The 21,733-nt window shown below is 39.6% G+C and overlaps 1 protein-coding gene across 6 annotated transcripts in view; it reads left to right on the top strand.

Annotated features, from left to right (window-relative positions):
* The window catches only part of NFIB (nuclear factor I B), a 171,886-nt gene that overhangs the window by 84,065 nt on the left and 66,088 nt on the right, over positions 1-21,733 (top strand). For all 6 annotated transcript variants that reach the window (XM_084278713.1, XM_084278712.1, XM_084278715.1 and 3 more), the window contains exon 3: positions 17,144-17,197. In XM_084278713.1, coding sequence (XP_084134839.1) covers positions 17,144-17,197 — 54 coding nt within the window. The remainder of the gene's footprint in view (positions 1-17,143; positions 17,198-21,733) is intronic.

Raw genomic sequence — 21,733 nt, 5'->3', positions numbered from 1 at the left:
CGTCATCGATGATATCCTGGGGGTTCCCACCACTGTCTATGCATCCCTGACCACTGCTGATGCATTGTCCAGGGTAGCAGACTGCAGCCATCTGCAGAACACAGTGCTGGAAGTGATCTACCTAATGCTGTACCCAGGGTGGGAACCATACCCACAGGAAAGCCTGAAACACCATCCCTGCATTCAGGGCCTCGGGAGGAGACAGAGGTGGATGACAGCCACCTTTACCCAATGCCCTTCTCTCATGCCAGATCACAGATTTGAAGCTGGGTGTTTACCTACTGTTTGGGCAGAAGTTGGAAGTCTAGCAGTCCTGTGCAACCAATGTGGCAAGAATTAAAAAAAAAAAAATATTAAAAAATTCAGAGGTAAAAGCAGTTTGGCACAATTGCCTGCACACTGTGTATCAGAGGGGTGCTTGAATGCTTGGATGCCCAGAAAATGAGTGTGTGTGGTGGGGATCCCCTGCTCTGGCACTATCCTAGATGTTTTTTTTAGAAAGATGATGAAAGCTTACATGCATATAGTAGCAGCAAGCTTTTACCCTGCCAGCCCTTAGATGGTACTAACAACCCTGTGGCAATTCTTCAGAAAACACATAAACAAGGACAACTGAAGCATTCTCCAGTACAGCAGAAGACAGTTTAAATAGATTAGGCTCTGGCATAGCACTTAAGTTTATCAGGCATTTAGTGTTTAGGATGTACAATACAGACGTATGCAACTTGCCAACTATCTGGGCTTCCCCCACTGTTTTTGGTTTGGCAACGATGTGGTTTTTCACCCTGTTGCAACGCTGACTGCCAAGGAGACATGGCCAGCTTTCTGCTTCCTGTCTTCCTCTTTGTCCTGCCTTGGCCTGCGTGCTGCCTGCCAAGTCACAGATGCCAAAAGCTTAAACAAAAAGGTCAAACAACTAAGGCTTGAGATCACCTATGCCAACATTTGTATTTTCTTTCTATTCTTGTGTATTCGGCTAAATGGAAAGCACACAGCACGTAGCTGAGACAGGAATACGGGGGAAATTTTGACAATAGGAATGTATGGATTAGGGTTTTGCAAACTGCTTGTGGAGGGAGTGAACAACAAACATTTTAAGAGCAATTCCAAGTAAAGCTCAGTGAAATGTGAAGTGGTAAAGATATATAATAGCCTCTTTGTTCCGGTGGGTTTATCCCTCCCCAACCCAGCTTGTTTTTTGTCTACTCCTGCAGCTTTGCTCTATTTGGGAGTCACGTTCCTCTGGAGTTTAGCGCTACATTTCTTTGCAGTTGGATCTGCATCTATATTATTTTCTCTGACCGTGTGTTAGCCACTAAAAAAATGAAGCCTAAGGTAATAATTATAACCAGGAAGTTCTGGTAATAAGCATATAGCTCTTCAGAACCTAAATCTCACCAACATAAATCTGAAAATTCCTGAGCTGAACACCTTTCTACAATTTTCCCCCAGACACAGTTTATTGGCTTGATTTTGGTTCAGCTTCTCTCCACCTTTTGAAGCTGAAACGGGAAAATGTGTCTACTGCTTCTATTTCTGTTATATTTCTTATCATAGCTGTGATACTTACCTCATGCTTTAATCTGTTTTTTTGACTGAACACTAAAGGCTCATAACAGCCATAAATGCAACATGACTGTTGGCCATGAGTTGTAAAATTGCATGATTGTAGGGGAGGCCTTCTGTTCAGATGATTCATTAAAGCCCAGGCTGCAAATCACAGCTCCACATTTCAGTCAGTCTTCAAAAGAGGCTGCTCACTTTATTCATCAACTGCTCAGCCTCTCCCCTACCTTGCACACCCTTAAAGAGAGGTGTGTTTTTCTTTAAAGTAACAACAACAAGCAAGAGCAGGAAGAAAAGGATCCTTTTGGCAACAAGCTCCTTTCATGATAAGCAGCATTTGATTGTCTTGTATTCAGCTAGCAGGAAACCTGTACAGTTCTTAGCAGTTTTAGTTTGTTGAACTGCAAGTATTTTCCTGGATGCTGAGAAAGTTGCAGGGTTGAGGAATAATCCTGGGTGTATGGTGGTGGCAGGAGGAAGGTAGAGAAGGCAGGGAAAAGGATTTGTCGTTGCTTGTTTTGTTCATTCATACAGGTGGTTGCAAGTTACTCTATAGTAAATCTGTAACAATTTCATATCCAGTATTATTCCTAAAGCTAATTACAGACCTAGACCTGGGTAGAAGGGCTGCCAGTGTCATTAGTGGAGTAGCGGTGTACTTCCTAGAGTCAAAGATGGCTTGTGGACAACCACATCTAACTCTGTGCACACAAAGCCACATACTCTGAATTCATTGCATACCAGGGAGCAATTTACTCGTGTGTATGCCCTATGCTCTTAATAACGCAACAGAAGAATCCCCTGTGAGCGTGGATGGTGATTGTTGCTATTACTTGTCTGTTCTGGAGGTGGTTTGTCTCTGTGCTTCGCTAAGTTGTGATTTACACCCCGCTAACTCTATTTGCCCCCTAAGCAGAGAGCAGTAGTAATGGTGGAAGACTTGAGTAGGCCTGCAGCTTTGTTTCTTTGTTGGTGAAAGTCTTGGATGTTCTTCAATGCCAGGTTGGGGGTAGTAATTTTCTCAGGTAACTGGAAGAGAAACATTATGGCAGAGTTTTCACAGAGCTTGCTTTTGTTGAGTGTTTCAGGAAGCTTACTCCTGGGAATGCCTGAAACCAGCAAGATGGTCTTGATTGCTGCTGTTTGTTTTGTGAACTTAGAATTGACTCATCCACCCGGCAGAGGGAAGGGGAAGGATCACTGGTATCCTTACATGTGAACAAGGACAAAATTCAGTTTTAAATATTGTCCCTTGCAGGCCATCAATCTGGCAGAGACCTGATCCAAGGGTCTTCAGGCTGTACATGTTATTAAAATCAGTCTGCAGTCCCTGTAAGAAGGAGGTCTTTCCTAAGATGTTTTAAAAGTCATTTTTACAGATTAGAAGACAGTGAGGAGTTTGTTTTTTGGGTAAGAATTTATCTTGGCTTTCTAATGATTTAAACCTTTTCAGGCTTAGGCATGAGTCTGAAAATGATGTTGAGACAATGTATTTCAGCAGTCTGCGAGTGAAGTTTGGAAACATAGGAAAACTTGTTTTTTGACACATAGCCCAGACATGTGAATTTACTGTGGTTCTCCCCTACTAATCTCACAGAAAGATAAGGTTCAGAGAATTTGCCTTGTAACCACTCATTCTGCCCCAGTCACTGCACTTATTTTTAAAGTTTTGTTGCTTAACAACTGTTATTTCCTAACATGTGATTTTTGTTACGTATGTTTAAACTAGTCTTTTTTTTTTCCTGAATGTTGCAGCATAGTGATTGCTTTTTTTTTTTTTTTTTTGCATCTGCTGATTATTAAAATGGACTGATGCTAATAAATGTAGGAAGGCAGCTGTCACTTCGGTGTAGACATATGCCTTTGCTCAGAGATCCTTGTGTGATTGCCTGTAACCTACATAGACTTTATGACCTAACTTGAGTTAGGCTGTGGTGTACAGTTTTAAATCCTACAGATGAGAGCTCTACAAAGATACCCAAACTTGCTGTGACTGAGCCAACTTGTGTATGGGAAGCAGGCTTGCAAGCTTGCTAGACTTAATAAAGCCATGTTTTCTGGGCTGTCTCCATACATACACATACTGTCTAAGAAACTGTGGTAACCTGTAGACTAAACTTTCTATAAAGCTTTAGTTTTATTCTTATTGTCATGGCAATCTGTCTTCATCTGCTGTTTCCATGTCCTGAATGCTTACATCATGCTGTTATCAATAGCTATGCATATGGAAGCAATTTTGTTGTTGATTTGATTAAAATAGAAGAAAGAGGCCATATAGTAATGCTCATATTTCCTGGGGGGACACAGGGCTTTAAACTTCTAGCAGACAAAGTGGCTTAGAATCAGAGAACCATTTAGGTTGGAAAAGACCTTAAAGATCGTTGAGTCCAACTGTAAACCTAACACTGCCAAGTCCACCACTAAACCATGTACCTAATAAGCACCCACGTCTACGCATCTTTTAATTACCTGCCAGGATGACAACTCAACCACTTCCCTGGGCAGCCTGTTCCAGTGATTGATCACCCTCCTGGTGAAGAAATTGTTCCTAATATCCAACCTAAACCTCCCCTGGTGCAATTTGAGGCCATTTCTTCCTGTCCTATCACTTGCTATTTGGAAAAAGAGGTGCAGGCTTGACGTGGAGCATGTTTTAACTTCGTTAGATGAACTTAATTTTGAACAATTTCGTATGTAGGAAGGCTAATGACAGAATCACTTTGGAAGAAACAGCCTAAAAATGTTCTGGCCTGTTCCTGCTTTCCAGCAGTTGCTTTGCTGCTGGTGGAGCTCTGTGTTGCCAGCCTTGACACTGCTTTGCCCCACTGTGGGCAGGTCATGCAATCTTGTTTCTGCACCAACATGCGGAAGTGCATTGGTGCCGGTGAACAGAAGAGCATCGTGTGAAAAGTGTACATTGCGATGGGAGCTGCAGGTTGGAGAGGGTTTTGGAAAAGCCTGGGACAGGCTGATGAGCATGCACCACAATTTGGCTGCATCTTGGGATCAGAGCCTCTTTTGTGTCTTGGTTTGTTTTCTGCATGTGTGAGGTGTGACTAGTGGGCCTTCTGCAAGGTTTGCCTGTCAGTCACACCCACTGGGTGGAGAAATACAGCCCTAGGCCAAGGTGAATTTCATGAGAGAATTGGATTTTCTCATGTTCTGGCTGTTACTGGTATCATACAGCTGCCCTGAAAAGGCTCTATTGTTGTTCATGTTTCACTTTTAAGTAGGCATTAAAGGGATACTGTTTGTTATTCAGATATACAGCATCTCCTGGAAAACTGTTTGAAAACATAAAAGCATTTTTGGGCTTCAAGGATTTGCTTGTTCTAACTGTTCATAAGGGTAAAGATTATTGTATAACTAGCCGATTGGCCTAATTTGCACATCAATGCAAATTTTAGCAACTGTGTGGAAAAACTGAGCTGCTGAAAGTTGGGCTGATCTGAGTGAAGTCTAGTCTTGGGATTGCACACTTTTCCAAATTCACGCTTAGCTGCTTAGGCACAGATGGATTGACTCTATGCTGCTCTTTCAGTACTGGCAGCAGTCACAAGGAAAGGAGGCTGAGCTAGAAAGGGAGCTGTAAGAATGATTTTTTAAAGCAGTGCAGAAGGTGTGTGTGAATGTGTGGAGGGCAGGGAGGGACAGGCAGAAGCGGGGAAGGTAAGGCAAAAGCTGAGAAGTTTGCAGGTTTCCATTAAAGTATTATCACCTGCCTGCAATCAGTCATAAAAGGGTTTGTTGTAATTAGAGTGCATACACCCAAACTCATAAGCAGTTGTGTCTCATCTCACTCCTTCAGGTCAAGTGAGTTTAACCCATTTGTCCAGGAAGAGTACAGTGCAGAGATGTCAAAGTGCTTGAATACACACGAGAAGATGTTGAGTTGGATCTTGAACCTGCTTTATGGGTGCACAAGGTGGTGGAATGATAATATTGTTCCCAGAGGAAGAACAATACAAGTATTAAGTTCTCCCTCCACACTTTTTTTTAAACAAAAATCTTAAATATTCATGTAAGGAGTGCTGTTGTGAAGATGCATTGTTCACATTTATTCCTGTTCTTTGAGTAATGCACAAGAGACTTAACATGTTTAACTCATTAGACTTTCACCTCTACAAAGCCCTAAATGTTGGTCTATAAGAAGATAACCCTGAAGGTATATACATTTATAATTTCAGCACAGACACGGACATACACACAGATACATGAATATACACATGGAAAGGACTGTTTGGATTAAATGCTATCTTACAATCTTCAGCCAGCAGAAAGTTATTTTTTAAGTAAAAAAGGACCTTTAATAAGAATGTAATTCCTGCAGTTACAGTATATGTGTTTAATGTCTAAGGTTACTCGTTCTGGATTCATGTCTTGAAGATGTTGGGTGGTGCAGCCACTCTTGCTCTCTGCCGCAAACTGAAACTTGAGTTTCTGTTGTATTTTCAGTAAACTTATACAAGTTTTTTTAACTCCAAAGACATTATTTTGGATAGGTGCAGACCAAATAAGATTTGATAGAATTCTCAGGGTCCTGCTGTGGTGGAACAGCAGTAAGAAAATAAGCCTTAGAAACTTTGGATGGCAACATGGGCAATTTACCAAGTGCAGTAAGAATTTTGAGTAAGCTTTTTGTTGCCTTTTAAAATTTTTTCTTTTTTTTTTTTTAGCTTCATTAACACCCAATTTTCATTCATGCAAACCAAAAAAATAGTAAGCATTATAAATAACTGCCTTGGCATTTGAATCCATACATCTTTTTTTTTAGATAAAAAGTAGCCTTCTTTTTCCAAGTTTATAATACCCTTAGATGCTACAAGAATGTTTGCTCACTTTAACAGATAAGTTGTAATACAAAGAGTAAAAGGAACCTCTGCTGTATAATGAACCAGCAAGCATGTTTTAAAATCCTGTTTGCAGAAACGCAGCTGGTATCATACCTGTGTCAGAGAATTTCACTTATTCAGATTATGTTAATACTTTAGAAATTAGGAGAACTGAGGGATATGCTGATGTGTAATGTACAGTGAAAATTACAGAATTACATGGGCCTGTGTGATATTAGCCACAAAGTAACAGAACTATGGTAGGAAGGCACAAATGGACATGATCAGGTAGGATTTAATTTTTTTTAATAGCTTTTGACCGATATGACTGCGATGCCAGTACTGTTGCTAATAAGGAGATAAGTAGCCTTTGGGAAAAAATGTTCTTTAAAATTGCATTGTTTAAAACTTGAAAGACTAGGTTGAAACGAGAATATTTTTTTTTTCTTTATTTGTTACACGCTTAAAGAAAAAAAATTCCTTGCATTTTTTTTCAGAACAACCCTGTCCAAACGCAAAGCTAGGTTAGTCACACATAGTTCTACATTTTAAGTTATTTTGTGGCACATCATATGATTAGATACTTCTTATCTTTGTCTACTGTAAACATTAAAAGTAGGCAGCAAATCCATGCATTGGTCAGTTTTTTTCTTTTGATGACTTGTTTCAGTACTCTATACATTATCTCTTCTCATTATTTAACATCAGATTGTATGTGCTGGAAAATAAACATGGTGGCTGTGAGCACACATGCAATTCCAGTAAAGTTTATGAACCCCTAGCATGAAGAGGTAGAATGATTTTCCTCAGCCAGTTCTGCACGTTACCTACCTAGTGTCCACTTGATTGATTTTATCTTTCTTTTCTCACTGGTAGTTTTAATAGTATGTGTGTGGTACTCTGGACAGGCAGTGGTGCAGATTTTGTCTATGAATTTTTAGATTAGAGTAGATGAAATTAAAGCTACTTTATAAATACGGTAACACAACCTACAAATTACGCGTATATACTGCCATTTGACACATTGCTCTCATAAACATGGTTTATGATGAAAAATCTTACTTAAGGATACATAGAACTATGGCATTCCTTATGCTCCATCTCTGTTAGATGTAAATTAATATCCCAGTGTTTAAAAGTTGCACATAGCACCAACTAGCAATCTCAAGGTAAGCAATACTGAACAGTGTATCAGTAGCAGTTGAGAAAAAACCAAACCAAACCAACCAACCAATTAAAAAACAAACCATCATTCATTTGGGGTCTTTTCTCATCATATTCTCTATGTTAAAGGTTATGTTTTGCCACCAGTCATAAAATTGAAATTAACTGAAATGAAAGCATAGTTATGGTAGCATTGTGAATCATAGATCAAAATTAGGAGATCCTTTGGAAAATGTTATATTATTTAGAAACATTGCAATGATGCTCAGGTTGTAAAATCATCAAGCCTTCCACCCCCTATTTCAGAGAAAACATTGATTTAGTTTTGGGCTTGTAAAAACAGTTATACTTATTGGCAGAGGTATTACCTCATGCAATTCTTAGCTGGCTTGAAGAAATAGTGAACATTGCAGTGCTCTAATCTAATTTCGGAGTTTCCATGATATGAAAACCCCCAGCGTTTTAGGTTAATTGCGGTTTATTTCCTCCAATTAGCATATAGTGTGGTGGCATCCTTAGCATTTTATGAGATACCTGTCTGCAGAAAAATAGAGAGGCCTCATGAGCCTCTGTTATTATTTGTGAACTACCTTGTGGTTTCTTTGTCAGGTGGTGTTTTAGACTCGCGATGGCATATGATTGTAACTTTATGAAAAGCTGAAGAACCCAGCTTTTTATTGCTGCATGTTTTAGAAGACGATGCAGTGTACTTTGAGAAAAAAAAAATGAAGTCAAATCCTCCGGTATTTGTTGCATTATGCTTTCTTTTGTACTTCTAAACTGTAATTTACCATGAAGTGCTTCATCCAAAGCTCAATGGAGCAACTTTCCATTGATTTTAACAACCTTTGGCTAAGACCCGTACTGACAAAACCAGGGTTTTTTTTTCATAGTCATATCATCACTATGCCATGCCTAAAAATACTGCCTTATGTGGTGTAAATCTCCATGAAGTCTTTTTTTCTTTACTGCCCTAAAATCCAGCAGATAATGAATTCCTGACTGCATGGGAGTCAGTGGTAAAATCCATGTTGACTTCCATGGAACCAGGATCCACACAGAAGTTCTTAGTAATACACAGTGCATGAAGATGCATTATGTTGTGTTTCATAACATAGTGAAGTGGCCAGTTTACTAGTTAGCAAGCAAATTCCTTTTTGTTAAATGCAATACGAACTTTTAAATTGATAGAGTATATCATATAATTTCTTTCTTTAAACACTCAAATAAGTCTTTCACTCTGTTCTCCTTTCTGCTTTTCATTTTCTGAAGAATCCATAATAAAAGCCCTTTATGATACATACCTTAATGTAAAAGGTTTCTTGGTTTCCAAGAACAACTTCTGAATGTTTCTGAGTAGACCTAATATCCACAGTATCTTCCAGATGGATAAAATTAAGCATTCATATCTCATCCTTTCCTACTGAATCCAGCAAGTTTTGGAAAGAAACTTCATTCTTTCACATTCGTCCACATGTGGCAAGATACCTATGTAAATCTCTTCTTAATGTACATGTCAAAAAAGAGCTCAGCTAATATTATGAAGTATGGGAAACATTTGTTTCAGGCCATGAAAAATATAACCCTTTTCTTAAAAATGTGTGTGCGTGCAGGCGTGTTTGTGCTTACATACATAATATGTGTGTATTCCGTGCACAGCTTAAAATGCAGCTTAGGAAAGTTGTTCAGTTTTCAAAATGAGCAACATATGGTCTTTATAAATAGTATAAGAAATATTTTGAATAAATAAGTGTTGTGTTTAGTTTACATAAACAAATAAGGGAATTTAAATTAAAAAGATAAATCTGTGCATGGGACATAAAGCTGAAAAGCTGACTATGCTTATTGCTATTTTGGTTCTGGTAGGTGCTTCTAGATCCTTGAATTTCTTTCAGCTATATGAAAACTGGATTTACTCCCAGAGCTCCACTTCTTAACTAGGGCAGTTTAAAAACTAAACAAGGGCTGAGTCAGTTAATTAATTTAAATGAGATTACAAATCAGAAACACATTACGTAATGTTGATTTAATTACCATTTTTTATTTACCTAATTAAAACACTCTGAAGAAAAGTTAACAGTCTTCACAATGGCCAGTTGGGTGACTTGGCAGCAGCAGATGTGAGCTGCTGATAAAAGGGGAGGTGAAGCAGGGAGCCCTCCATGGCCTGTGCGGCTCTGATGCCCGGACCCATCACGCACTGCCTTGCCGTCAGACAGCCCCCATGGCAGCCACCCAGCTGGCAGGGTCACCCCAACCAGCTCCATCAAGGTGATGCCACCCCACCTGCAGACCCCCCACTGCAGGGGCTGGGGAACATTTCCCCCCGGATCGGAGGGGCTCTGGGATGAAAGGTGTGGGGTTTCTCTTAGCTATGCCAGCTGCAGGTGAACTTGTCTGCTGTGGGAGGGTGAAGAAAGGGGACAGCTGATAACTAAACAGCTCCTGCTGTGTCCCCACTCCAAAGCAACCAGGCTCAAACCAAGATGAAGACAGCCTAGTTCTGCCTGTCACGCTGGCTCTCTCCCAGCAGAAACACCTCTGTGCCTGAGCCCTGAAGGCTTTTGTGAAATGACAGGCCTGCTTGAGCTGAAACCTGGCTACCTGCTTGAGCCAACAGACAGCAAAGGTAGATAAATTAGCTTTACAGGCACAGCAGCCACCTCTGTTTCTTGCTGCTTTTTTCAGGTAGGCGAAGATTAGGTGTCAACATAGGTCACTGTTAACGGTGCCTCATGGCCCTTGGTGTGGCACGTGGGTGCCCTTGAAAGATCAGCACATGTAGCCTTCAGAGTAGCTCCTGCCACTGCTCTGGTCTCCCAAGAGGTCCCTCTGAAGCCTCCTGGGTGAAAACTAATGAAGGGAGTAAAGAGCAGTGCGAATTAATTGCCAAAATGGAGAACTGAGGCTTTCTTGAGATGTGAATGCACCTCATATTGATTGCAACCAGGACTGTTATTTCTGTGTCTGCCTAAGTGCCTTGGCATATAGATTTCTTCAGTGCAGTTAGTTAAATTGTGGAAAACAGGTCTGCAAACAGATCAAAGCTAGTGATAGGTTCTTGGAAAATGCGAAGATGCCACATAGCCACTGCAAGGTAAGCATCAGGCAGTCATTCCTTGCATGTTGTACAGCATTGTTTGGGAGCCAATGCCACTGCCCCATGACTTCCACTTAAATCTCTAACTTCAGTTCTCCACCTTATTTATTTACAACCAGCTACATGAATACCAAGCACATTAAAAAAGTGCTGATATTGGTCCTGGTGAACACAGAAGGACTAATTCCAGGATAAGGGCATGGCATTTGGGGGTTGGACCTGATGATCTCTCGAGGTCCCTTCCAACCCCTATGATTCTATGATTCTGTGATTTTTAAAAGAACTCACTGCTTCTGTGCTACAGAGTTTTTCGATATGAGTGTCATGAACAGATATTGCTAATAGAGTATGATCTATTGGGAATAGATGTGAGCCTTCTTCCTGCAAACATGTCTTTCTCATGAAGCCCTACTTTTTTTAGGAGGTGGTCCTTCCTGCTTGGGTGAATTGTCATCCATATCATGGATGGTACGGAGTATAGAGTTGTAGAACCACAGAATCATTTAGGTTGGAAAAGACCCTTACGAGTGCAACTGTTAACCTAGCACTGCCAAGTCCAACCACAAAACCATGTCCCTAAGGACTGCATCCACACGGCTTCTAATTACCTCCAGGGAAGTTGACTCAACCACTTTCCTGGACAGCCTGTTCCAATGATTGATAATCATTTTGGTGAAGAAAACTTCCTAAATTCCAGTGTAAGCCTCTGCTGGATCACAATGAGTGTATTTCTCCTCCTCCTAATGCTTTTTACTTGGGAGGCAAGACTGACACCCACCTGGCTACAACCTCCTTTCAGGTAGATATAGAGAGCGATAAGGTCTCCCCTCGACCTCCATTTTCTGCAGGCTGACCAACCTCTGTTCCCTTAAGCACTCCTTATATGACATGTTCTCTAGCAAAAAAAGTGGTGAGGGTAAGCATTTTATGGTATGTAATCAGTTGGCCAAAATTTTCAGATGTAGGGGTGTGTGAAAATGTTTAAATAAATCCCTCATCAAGTTAACATACTTAGGGAAACGAAGGTGACACTTGCATGAATTCCATTTCCATGTTTATAGCATCATTTCTGTAGATACTTAACGCTATAAAACACTTTCAGCTTGTTTATACCATAAACAAGCTGTCATAGCACTAGAGTTGGTGTGAATAATGCTCATAAAATTGTACAGTAACTCAGGGTCATCAGATATACAAATGGTAAACAGTGAAAGAGGTTGGGTTTGCAATATTAAATTGTTAAAAGTATTTGGTAAGCTTATCAATCCAATCAGTTGCTTTGACAATGTAAAATAATGTATGTAGAAGAAGGTGAGATGGAAAAACAATAATTTGAAAAATAATCATTAATGGTAATGATTTAAAGTACACAGATAAAATTGTTTATTTGCTTCATGGATTTTTGCTGATCACGTTATTTGCTTTGGAGGAGTGGGAGATACCTTGTGGTTTTGTTACTGTGAATTTTTTCCTATGATGACAATGTTCTGAAAGTCCTTGAGGGATTAAGTGTTGATTTGGAAAGCCTTTTCCCTGTGAGGACAGCCCAGAAGTGGGTCTGGGATTTAGGGAGTCCAGGCCAACTCCATCTTTGTAGGGTTTCATGCTCTGACTTTGGAAAGCCCTGAGCAACTCAGTTTGATCCCATAGCTGAGTCTTCCATGGACAGGGGTTGGGACTGGAGAACTCCCCGGGTCTTCACCAAATCTGGTGCCCTGTGATCTTGTGATTTTCAGGGTTACAACAATTTGCCTCAGGCTTGTGGTGTCTGGTGGCAATGTAATCCCAAAGGATGACAGCCTGGAAGGTAGCTGTGATTCTTGTTTATGACAGTCACTCTGTTAGCTGTCAAACCAGATGCCATATAGGTATGTGAAGGCTTGAAGAGCATCAGACATAATACCACACCTCTCTGGTCCTTTATCCTCCCCCATACCCAAATCATGAACTATCAAAGAACAAGGGTGTATTTACATGCTGGTAAATGATTAAATTAGTGTCTGACAGCAGAGATGAACTGAGTGCAAAGGCTGTCTCCTAGTCTGTCGCAAATGAAAGGTGAAATGTGTTCAATGAAACCATTTGATAAGAATGACACGTGAAGAATCTGCTTATTTCTAAGACGTGGCTTAAAGTATTTTTCCTTTTCATATGTTCTGCCTCTATTTGTTTTCAAGGTCTTTGATCTTAATGCTAATGTAGACTGCCTTAAAAACAAAATTCCTTGTACAGTGTGACGCATAAGGGAGGTATAGCTTAACATTTTAAACACAGTATTCTCTCCTATCAGCTGAAAAATGAAAGATTAGACTATTGAGGTGAGGAATACTAGAAATCCCTTGGGAAGCTAGTGAACAGCAGTGTGACTCGTGGCTTTGCTTAGGTGTGCATTGGTCTTGGTGCTGTTTGCCTAAGAAAAGGTGGTGCAGAGGGAGACAGAATCTTGTCCCTTACTGGAGGGAAAAATAAACCATCAGCCTTTTTTTTTTTTTTTTTCTCTGCTCTGCTTTATGAAGCCAGGAGTAATGTATCATGGCACTAACACCTTTCTCTTAGTGTATGGCAGGGTAAATGGATGGGTTTTATATTCACTAGCATCAGGCCTCAGCAGTCAGTTTTAGTTGAATGAGAGTTGCCTGCTCTCACAGATATTCACTGGGAGTGCTCACTAGAAATGGAAACAATTCAGTATAAAACATGCCAGCTTCTTGACTCATCCTGTTGTACCATATTCCAGAAGATGAGGGTAATTTGAGATAAAGAGTTTTGGTGGTAGCCATACTGAATCATGATAAATTATACACAAAGTATATCAGAGTTACACTAATATCTACCAGATTCAAATAAAGTCTGGCTTGAACCATACTTATATAAACTCTTCATCCATGGGGCAATAACTTATCAAACCATGATCCACTGACTCTTGGAGCAGCAAGAGCAGAGCAGAATATATACTCATCGGAGTTGTGTGGTGCATATGAAAGCCATTCCATGGAAATGATATGTGTAGGTGAGTTTTTGCTCTGTAGCAAGTAAGGATAAGTACTTCTGAGATCTGTGTGGAAGAAGGTTTTGCAAGAAAAGCTCATTGACAGTAAAATTTGAGAAGGAAGTTTTTTGAAACAAAAAGAAAAGAAAAAGAAAAGAAAAACTCAAAACCAAAGAAAAAGACTAAAGGAACTTACAGTAAAAAAAAATGTTGAAAATTTCAGTTTCATCATATTTACATGATGGGGTTTTATTTGCTTCTAGTTGTATAGCATTGCTAACAACTTCTATCTTAGAAAGGATTAAATGTGCACCAAATTATTTGGTGGGAACATTGAGTGCAAAACCAGCTAGATGGATAATGAGTCTGATTTATGTCTTTCTCCATCACACTGGAAGAAAAGTCTGTGATTTTAAACCCTCATGTTGTTAATTCATGATCTTGTATGGATGAGGACAAAGAAAGATTTAAAGTGTCTTAACATGTCTTTTGCTTCCTTGGTTTTTGTCGCTTTCCAAAAATGTATCTTACTCCCTCTCTTAGAAGACCAGTGTTCCAATGTCTCTTCATTCTGTGTTCAGCTTACAAATTGAGTTTTTCATATAATTTATTCCTATAATGATCATGGCCCTCTTGTACTTTGCAAGGCTATTTGCATACAATCAAATAATGGGAGTGCTTTATAATTACTGAGAATTGGGTCATCACAGGCCATGCCAGGTCTGTGTCTTTTACCCTGGGAATGAGATGGTCTTTTGTGCTTAAAGTGCAGGGTTACATATGTTGATACTCTCATACAGAATACAGTTCTTTTCTTTCTCAACTGCCATAAGCAATGGGTTAGATAGGTCGCTTCTCAGATTCAGCTTACAATACTTCTTTGCTTCCTCAAGATCATTGAGACCCCACTGGTGAATACATTTGTAGCATCTACTGCTCAAAACACTGTGAGAATCAATCTGTAAAAATCGTAATTGATAAGGAGTTAACGTAAGCAAAGCTAAATCTGACTGTCAGATTATAATAGGCAACTGCTAATCATTAGAAGTGGAAGATTCCTGTTCAGTTTATCTTATTATAATATGTGAAAGAATTGTTTAAACTGCCATAAATCTTTATATTACGGAACCAGAAAGTGGCAATGTTGACAATGAGATGGTAAAAGACAAATTGCTGCGCAAGGACAATGCTTCGCTTTGTTTATCTTTTCAGTGAATTTTAACAGCAGAAAACTTAAAGGCTCTTTTTTCTGGTAGGCCTCGTTAATCCAGTTTTAATTCTCTGTGTTGCCCAATCATAGTTTAAATTATGATATGTGTCGCTTGCGGAAGCAGAAGCAGCCGCTGGAACAACATTAAAGTTCACCCCCTGCAGGGTGACCCTTCCCATTGCAACACAGGAATAGGGACGTTTGTCCACCTAAAGGTCCCTCTGCAGAGAAGCATGGTATTTTTAACATTTCTTGTAACTGACCAAGTTTTCAAGTTAGCTTGTTCTGATTTTTCAGAGGTATGTGCTGTGTCTTTTTTTAAAAGAAGAAGGCATACTGAGTGGATACAGCAGGACTTTTGAGAGTCTCTGAGTGTCCACACGACAGGTTGTGCACAGTCTGACTGTGAGGCCCTCTCTTCATTCTTCCTACACAGGGTTGAAGAATATGGAGGAAACTTCATGTGAAACTCACTATCCGATGTGTATTTTATGATGTGTGAGAGTGATTTCATTCAGCACTGAAAAATTCAGTTGTGTTTTTAATAGCATCAGAGCTGGGTTTAATATGTGCCTCAGTCTTCCAGTACTCTGCTAGATCCCCATATGCTTGTCGTCCATGACAGTTCAGATAAGTTCAGTAGAACTGACCTGTGAAATGGATTTCCATCTCAGATAGTATCTTCTATAGAATTGAGGCTGTGTTAACTGAAATTGCTCGAGGCACGTGTGTCAAGCCGTATTTGCTAAACTACATGACAGATGGTAAAAGCTTTAAATGAACTTTGTGTGGCAGGTGGAGGTAATCTTTCATTCTAGGTTCTATATTTCCATATTCTGTATATTTCTCCATTTCTATATTCTAGGTTTCATTCTAGGGCTATATTTGATTTAAGAAGAAGTGATAGACATTGAAGGACGAGTATTTGTTGATATGGACTTTTCTCCTTTTCCATCTTTTTCTTTATTTCTTTCTTTAATTTAGATACTGTAATGCAGCAATGCATTCAAGAACTCTGGATTACCTATGGGCACAATTTCTTCAGTGTTAGGATACAGTTTTTTTTGGTGCTCCTATACTACCAACAAACACCGGTACATTTAAAAAAAAATGGATGGTTTTTATTCAGACTGTAAACCTGCTCCATTTTAGATAATAGAATCATAGAATAATTGAATCATAGGGGTTGGAAGGGACCTCAAGAGATCATTGGGTCCAACCCCCCTGCCAAAGCAGCTCCCCAGCTCATATTGCACAGAGAGGCGTCCAGACGGGTCTTGAATATCTCCAGAGAAGGAGACTCCACCACCTCCCTGGGCAGCCTGTCCCAGGGCTCTGTCACCCTCACTGTGAAAAAGTTCTTCTGCATGTTGGTGCAGAACTTCCTGTGCTCCAACTTGCAGCCATTGCCCCTTGTACCTATATATATAGAACAAATGTTTGTGGTTAATTTCTTATTCTCTTTGCATACAAGAGTGTCAGTTATGTTTTACTTTGTTAGTAACAATTTCTTGCAGTGGAGCAGAATTTTGTTATATTATTGCTGTGGGTATACTGCAAAAAGTACATCATTTTAGAAGCAACTTCTTTTATGAATAAAGATATTATTTATTATTAGTGCATTAACATCAGATTGCATTCTTGATTAGGTAGGTGCATGTTTCATGAAAAGAACATTCTTTGAACTCTACAGGGTTTGGGTTTTGTTAGTTTTTATGTAATAAAATCATAATTTCACAACAGCCTAGGAACACGAGACCTGTATTGTATCAAACCAGTCAGTTGTAACTTCAGTGTAGTTCGGAGTCTGCAAAAGCAGTGTGGGCCTTCATGCTTTAAGGAGAGGGCAAAGAACTTACCACTGCAAACATCATTAGTTGCCTGATCCAGTGCATCTTTCTGGTCATTGCCTGAGAAAAAATTACCTCTGCTTTGCTGATTATGCAATATTATATTTGGGGGATGGAGGGAAAGGCAATGAAAAGGTACCCTTGTGGATGTGTTTACAACTTGAGTATTTACGTGAATGACTCTCTTGTCCTTATTCAGTGATCTCTGAGTTCCTCTTACTAGGATCATTGCATCTTTCACAATGTTTCTGCTTCTGCATAAAATGGGTTGCATATAGTTTGTTTGTTCAACAATGCCTTCATGTAGAAAGTCAGGGAAATGACCTTTAGACAACAAAGTTAAGTATTAGTTTAATACTGAAGAAGGTTATTAAAAGACTGTGAGATACTTTCAAAACAAATTAGTAAAACATTTCTTTCATTTCTTTATAGATTCTGGACAACCAGGAAGTCCAAGCCACAATGATCCTGCCAAGAATCCACCAGGTAAATATAAGTTCCAGAACATGTGCATCTAACATTGTTTGAGAACAAAGATACTACTGTTCATAGTTAAATAGAGCATAATTGGTCAGCAACCTATTTTGCACTGGTAAGTACATATAATCAGGACAAGCTGTGATTATTTTAGTTCTTCTAAATAAGCAATGCCTCAATTGTAGTTTTATCAAAATTCATTTAATCTAAGGAATTTTTATTTTCTTTCATGTTTTTTAGTATTTCATAAGTGGGGATGGGCAGAGGAGGAAGGAAGCAAGATTCCAAACAACTTTACTTTTATAAAAGTCTTCAAATGCTGCAATTATTTGTTTATCTCCAGCAAAACCATAGTTGACCACCCTCTAAAGTCTTTGACCTAAGCTTCCAGTTTCTTTATTTTTTTTTTGTATGTGCATTATGAAATGCAAATATGTCAATTTTTCGTATCGTACATATCAGCTCAGAGCAGATTTTGAATGCGTTGTTAATGAGTCATGATAGTGATAGAATTTTTTCGAGCAGTGTCCAAGTAAACAGTCCTTTCAAGGATTATCTACAAATAAAATTTCAAAAGAAAATAAACCCTAGACTTTTCCATTCCATTCTCTTAAGACCAAAGGTTCTTTGAATTTTTGTAGCTTTATCCTTCTAATCAATTGGGCTGTGCTAGTAAATCTTACAAAATTTTATTGTTTTGTAAGTTTTTAAGAGGGTAAGAAACAAGTGTGAGGACCACACTATCATTTTTTTAATGAGCAGAGAGTGACACCTGCCACCACAGTCATGGTGTATCTTTTCATTCAATCTCTCAGAAGTATCTATCCGAACTAAGCTGCAACTCACTCAGTTTGCTCTTTTCCCTAAATGCAAAATCAACCATGCTCTAACCAATAAGTAATTGTGTGACGCTAGGCTTTTACATACACATGAGTATTTTCTGGATCAGTCCAAACATTAGGGAAAATGGCCTTCCTTGTGCCTGTACAGTTTTGTCCTATACATACGATCAAAGTGTACTCGTGTGGTGGAATATGTCATGTGTGTTGCATGTGAATACCCAAAAGTGGGAGGACTGTCATAGCTCATTATACAGAAAGCCAGATCCCTGTAATATAAAACCCAGAAACATATACTGGGAGGCTGCAGATCTGTTTTAGAGATAGGCAAGGAGAACAAGTCAAATAACATTGTAACCTCTTTTGCAAGTAATTTTTTAAAGGTGATTGTTTTTTTCAAGGGATCATGCAGGCTTGAAATCACTTTTGACTGGAGACTTTCTCTCCAAACTGTGTGGGTTGTTCTGAGTAGGCTTTTATTTCTCTATTAAATATGTGACATAAATTATGTAGAATAGTGGTTTAAAAGCCCAAATCAGCAAATTTACACCTAAAACAAAGTGCAAATTTCCCCCACAGATCATCACAGGTTTGTAAAGCTTGGAGCATTTAGCTGTAGAGCATTTATTTTTGGTTTAGAATATCTGTGTTTGTGAGAGCAAGAAAAGCCAAATGTATTACCTGTTGTCATTTTGAAGGATTCTTTGTAGCCTTGGGGTTTGGGAATCTGAAGGCAGGGCCTGGAAACTCACCTTTGAAATGGTTTAAAATGCTATTTTTAAAGTACCACTTAGCGTTTGGAATAGGAAAGTAGAATCACATGTTTCACTAGTGAGGCTCACATCCTCTAGTGAGTCCAGTCTCAATCCCAGACTACCTCACCAAGGAGTAATCTTGCTGCCAGCAAGAGTCTTGGGAAGACAGCAGACCAACTGTATAGGCTTTCTTTTGGCAGCCTTATGGGGCACGGCCAGATGCCCCAATGTTTAACCAACTCCACTGTCCCAGAAAATAGAGGGAGATAAAAGTCAGAGAAATCTGTTGCTGGTGTGACCATGAAACTTTCTGCTTGAAACTCAAGCATAACACTTTCTCATGCTTTGGAGTCAGTGCTGGCAGTATGATTCCTTTATCTGCTGCCAAGTGGGGACAGAAAATGGAAACTCTGCCTTGCTTTCCTTAAAACCCTTCATTTAAGCAGAGATGGAGGTATAATTGAATGTCATCTGTCTATTTGAGGATACATGAACTTCTAGCATCATTCAGCTTTCCTGTGTGATACTGTCTTGGGATTAAAGTGGCAGGGAGAAAGCGTTGAGCTCTGTGGGACTACAGAATACAGAACGGGGTCTGTGTGGAAGAGTGTGAGGGAGTTGCACTCTGTTCAGCATGTCTGGGAAAAGGATTGCTGTCCTGTTCTTTTTATTAAACTTCACATGAGTCTTATTATTAGAACCAGGCAGGCACTTTGTCAGAGCCCCAGAGGATATCCACTCTGAGGTTTGTTTTTGGTCCCAGGCCAGGAGCATGCGGACTGGCAGTGCCAGGAGGGTTTGTTCTTCTATCATGTTTTCGTCTGATGCCTGTATGTCAAGGAGCCAGGGCGTTGGCAAGGGATAGGTGCTCTTAGCTTTTGGATGCCACTACCTTCACAAAGACACTGCCAAGGAAGAGGAGGTTGGAAACTGAGTGGTAGTTGGCGAGGCTGCTGGTGTTAAAAGTGGGTTTTTCTAGGTTTGGCTAGACTGTTGCATTCTTTAGGGTGTCTGGTAATTTGCTGTCTTAACCATGGAGGGAGGGTAATGTCACTTGCCAAACAAAAGAACATTAAGTGTACTTGCTGGAATTCTTTATAATAAGTTCCTAAAAATACACTGAACACTTTGATAGCATGATACAATATTAAGATGGTGTAGCTTGTGGTGAAAGTGGTATGCAGTTTCTGTAGCAAGATCCAGGGATATCCTCTAAGCTTGATTTTTCAATAACTGTTATATTTCTAAAGAATGAAACTTGTTTTTTCTGAGAGCTGGTTCTCCATGGGGATTGTTAAGTGGGTTCCAGAGAGACAGATGACCTGAACTGCAGCGAACTGAACTGAGAGAGGAGTGGAGTTGGAACAGTGCTGTTTTAGGTTCCTGGAACCTAAAAGCTTATATTATGGTATCACATTGCTAGCTATTAGAAGTTTATGTGGTTTCATAGAGGGAGCATGGACATGGCCATGGATCCACTGAGGATGACTAAACATATGAGAGGTACACCTGGATTAATAAATTTTAAAACTAGAAACACTTGGAGCCTTGGATGCCATCAGTGAAAAAAAAAAAAACCAAACAAGCCTTGAAAACACTTTAGGCCTGACCTGTTTCTTACTGCTCTACTGGGCATCTGCTCAGGGTTCCTACTGAAGGCAAGCGGTGGAGGAGACAGAATGTGGCAGTTTCACTGTAATGCTGTATTTGCTCCCTACAAGTTGCATTTGTCTTTTATATAGCTTAAGAAAATCTAAAAAATAAGCCTTCCTTAATGTGTATCTTGAAATACCTGCAAATCTGTGGGAGGATATGTACTGAAGATGGAAGGAGTGATCTTTCAGCAAGAACATCTGTTAGGGATTATAAAATTATGAGGGTGAGTAAAAAGAGAAAAACATCTAGAACTACTTGTAAGCTAATGATATTGACACCAACGATAGCAATTTGGTCTCCAGTGATACAATCCTTACTAGCCAGTTATTCTAGTAGAGGATTTTCTGGATTCTGTTCTGCTTTGTTTTTCTTTCTCTTAATTTACTGCCTGCTGGCCACAATGCTTTGACATTGATAAGGTGACTTGCTACCTGACATTGGTGTGAGGTTGCTGCTTGGCATACTTAATTTTATACACTGGCGTTACTGCTGCTGTGTCCAGTTGTTGCCATGTTGCTCAGATCTTTGAACCCAGACTTCTTAAGCTGCTAAAATAAAAGTAAGAAATTGATAGAGGAAAATATTATCTAGATATGGCAGCAAGATAGCGTAGGCAGTTGAATATAACTTGAGGAACCATGAACACTGTAAACCTGAGGGAGTGGATACCAGTGGCTTCACATCCTTTACCTTTTCTCTTTTGAGGAGAATTGTTTCTTCTTGTACAGGTCCCCTCAATATTTCAGAGCACTAGGGAATATAAAAGATACTTTGGCAGAAGGTGCAAAGAAAACCTAACCAGCCTGACATTAAGAGCTACGAACCTCTTTGGCAAGGGTAGAGAAGTGTGTTCAGATTTTTGCTTTTGCCCAAGCAGTTGAGCTCAGAGGGTGTTAGAGCTGTGTTTCCCAGCAAGTGGGACCTGCTATTTTTTTTTCTTTTTTCTTCCTGATGGATCTTAATCCACTTTAGCTAGTCCAAAGAATATTTTCATGTAAATGTAGCAGACTTTGAAATATCAGTCAGGGCAGAATAAGGAATGCAGATGACTCAGGTTTGAGCCTGTGTGCTGTTATTACATTATTTATATAGGGTGGCACACTTTTAGACAGATTGAGAAACTTTCACTCCACCTTTAATTCCTCCCCACTGTTTCCCTTCTTTTTTTCTCCACAGTATACCATGATATGTTGTCAGGGAATTAATCTAGTGGTAAAATCCTTAATCTGAAGGAGGCATAGTGATGCGAAGTCCCAGCCCCAGCCTCACAGCTCTGGAATTGGTTTTCCCCTTCT

The sequence above is a fragment of the Gallinula chloropus genome, assembly GCF_964237585.1.
Source record: "Gallinula chloropus genome assembly, chromosome: Z".
In the NCBI taxonomy this organism is placed as follows: domain Eukaryota; kingdom Metazoa; phylum Chordata; class Aves; order Gruiformes; family Rallidae; genus Gallinula; species Gallinula chloropus.
Note: the sequence above shows the minus strand (reverse complement) of the source record. Positions and strands in the feature narration are given on the sequence as shown.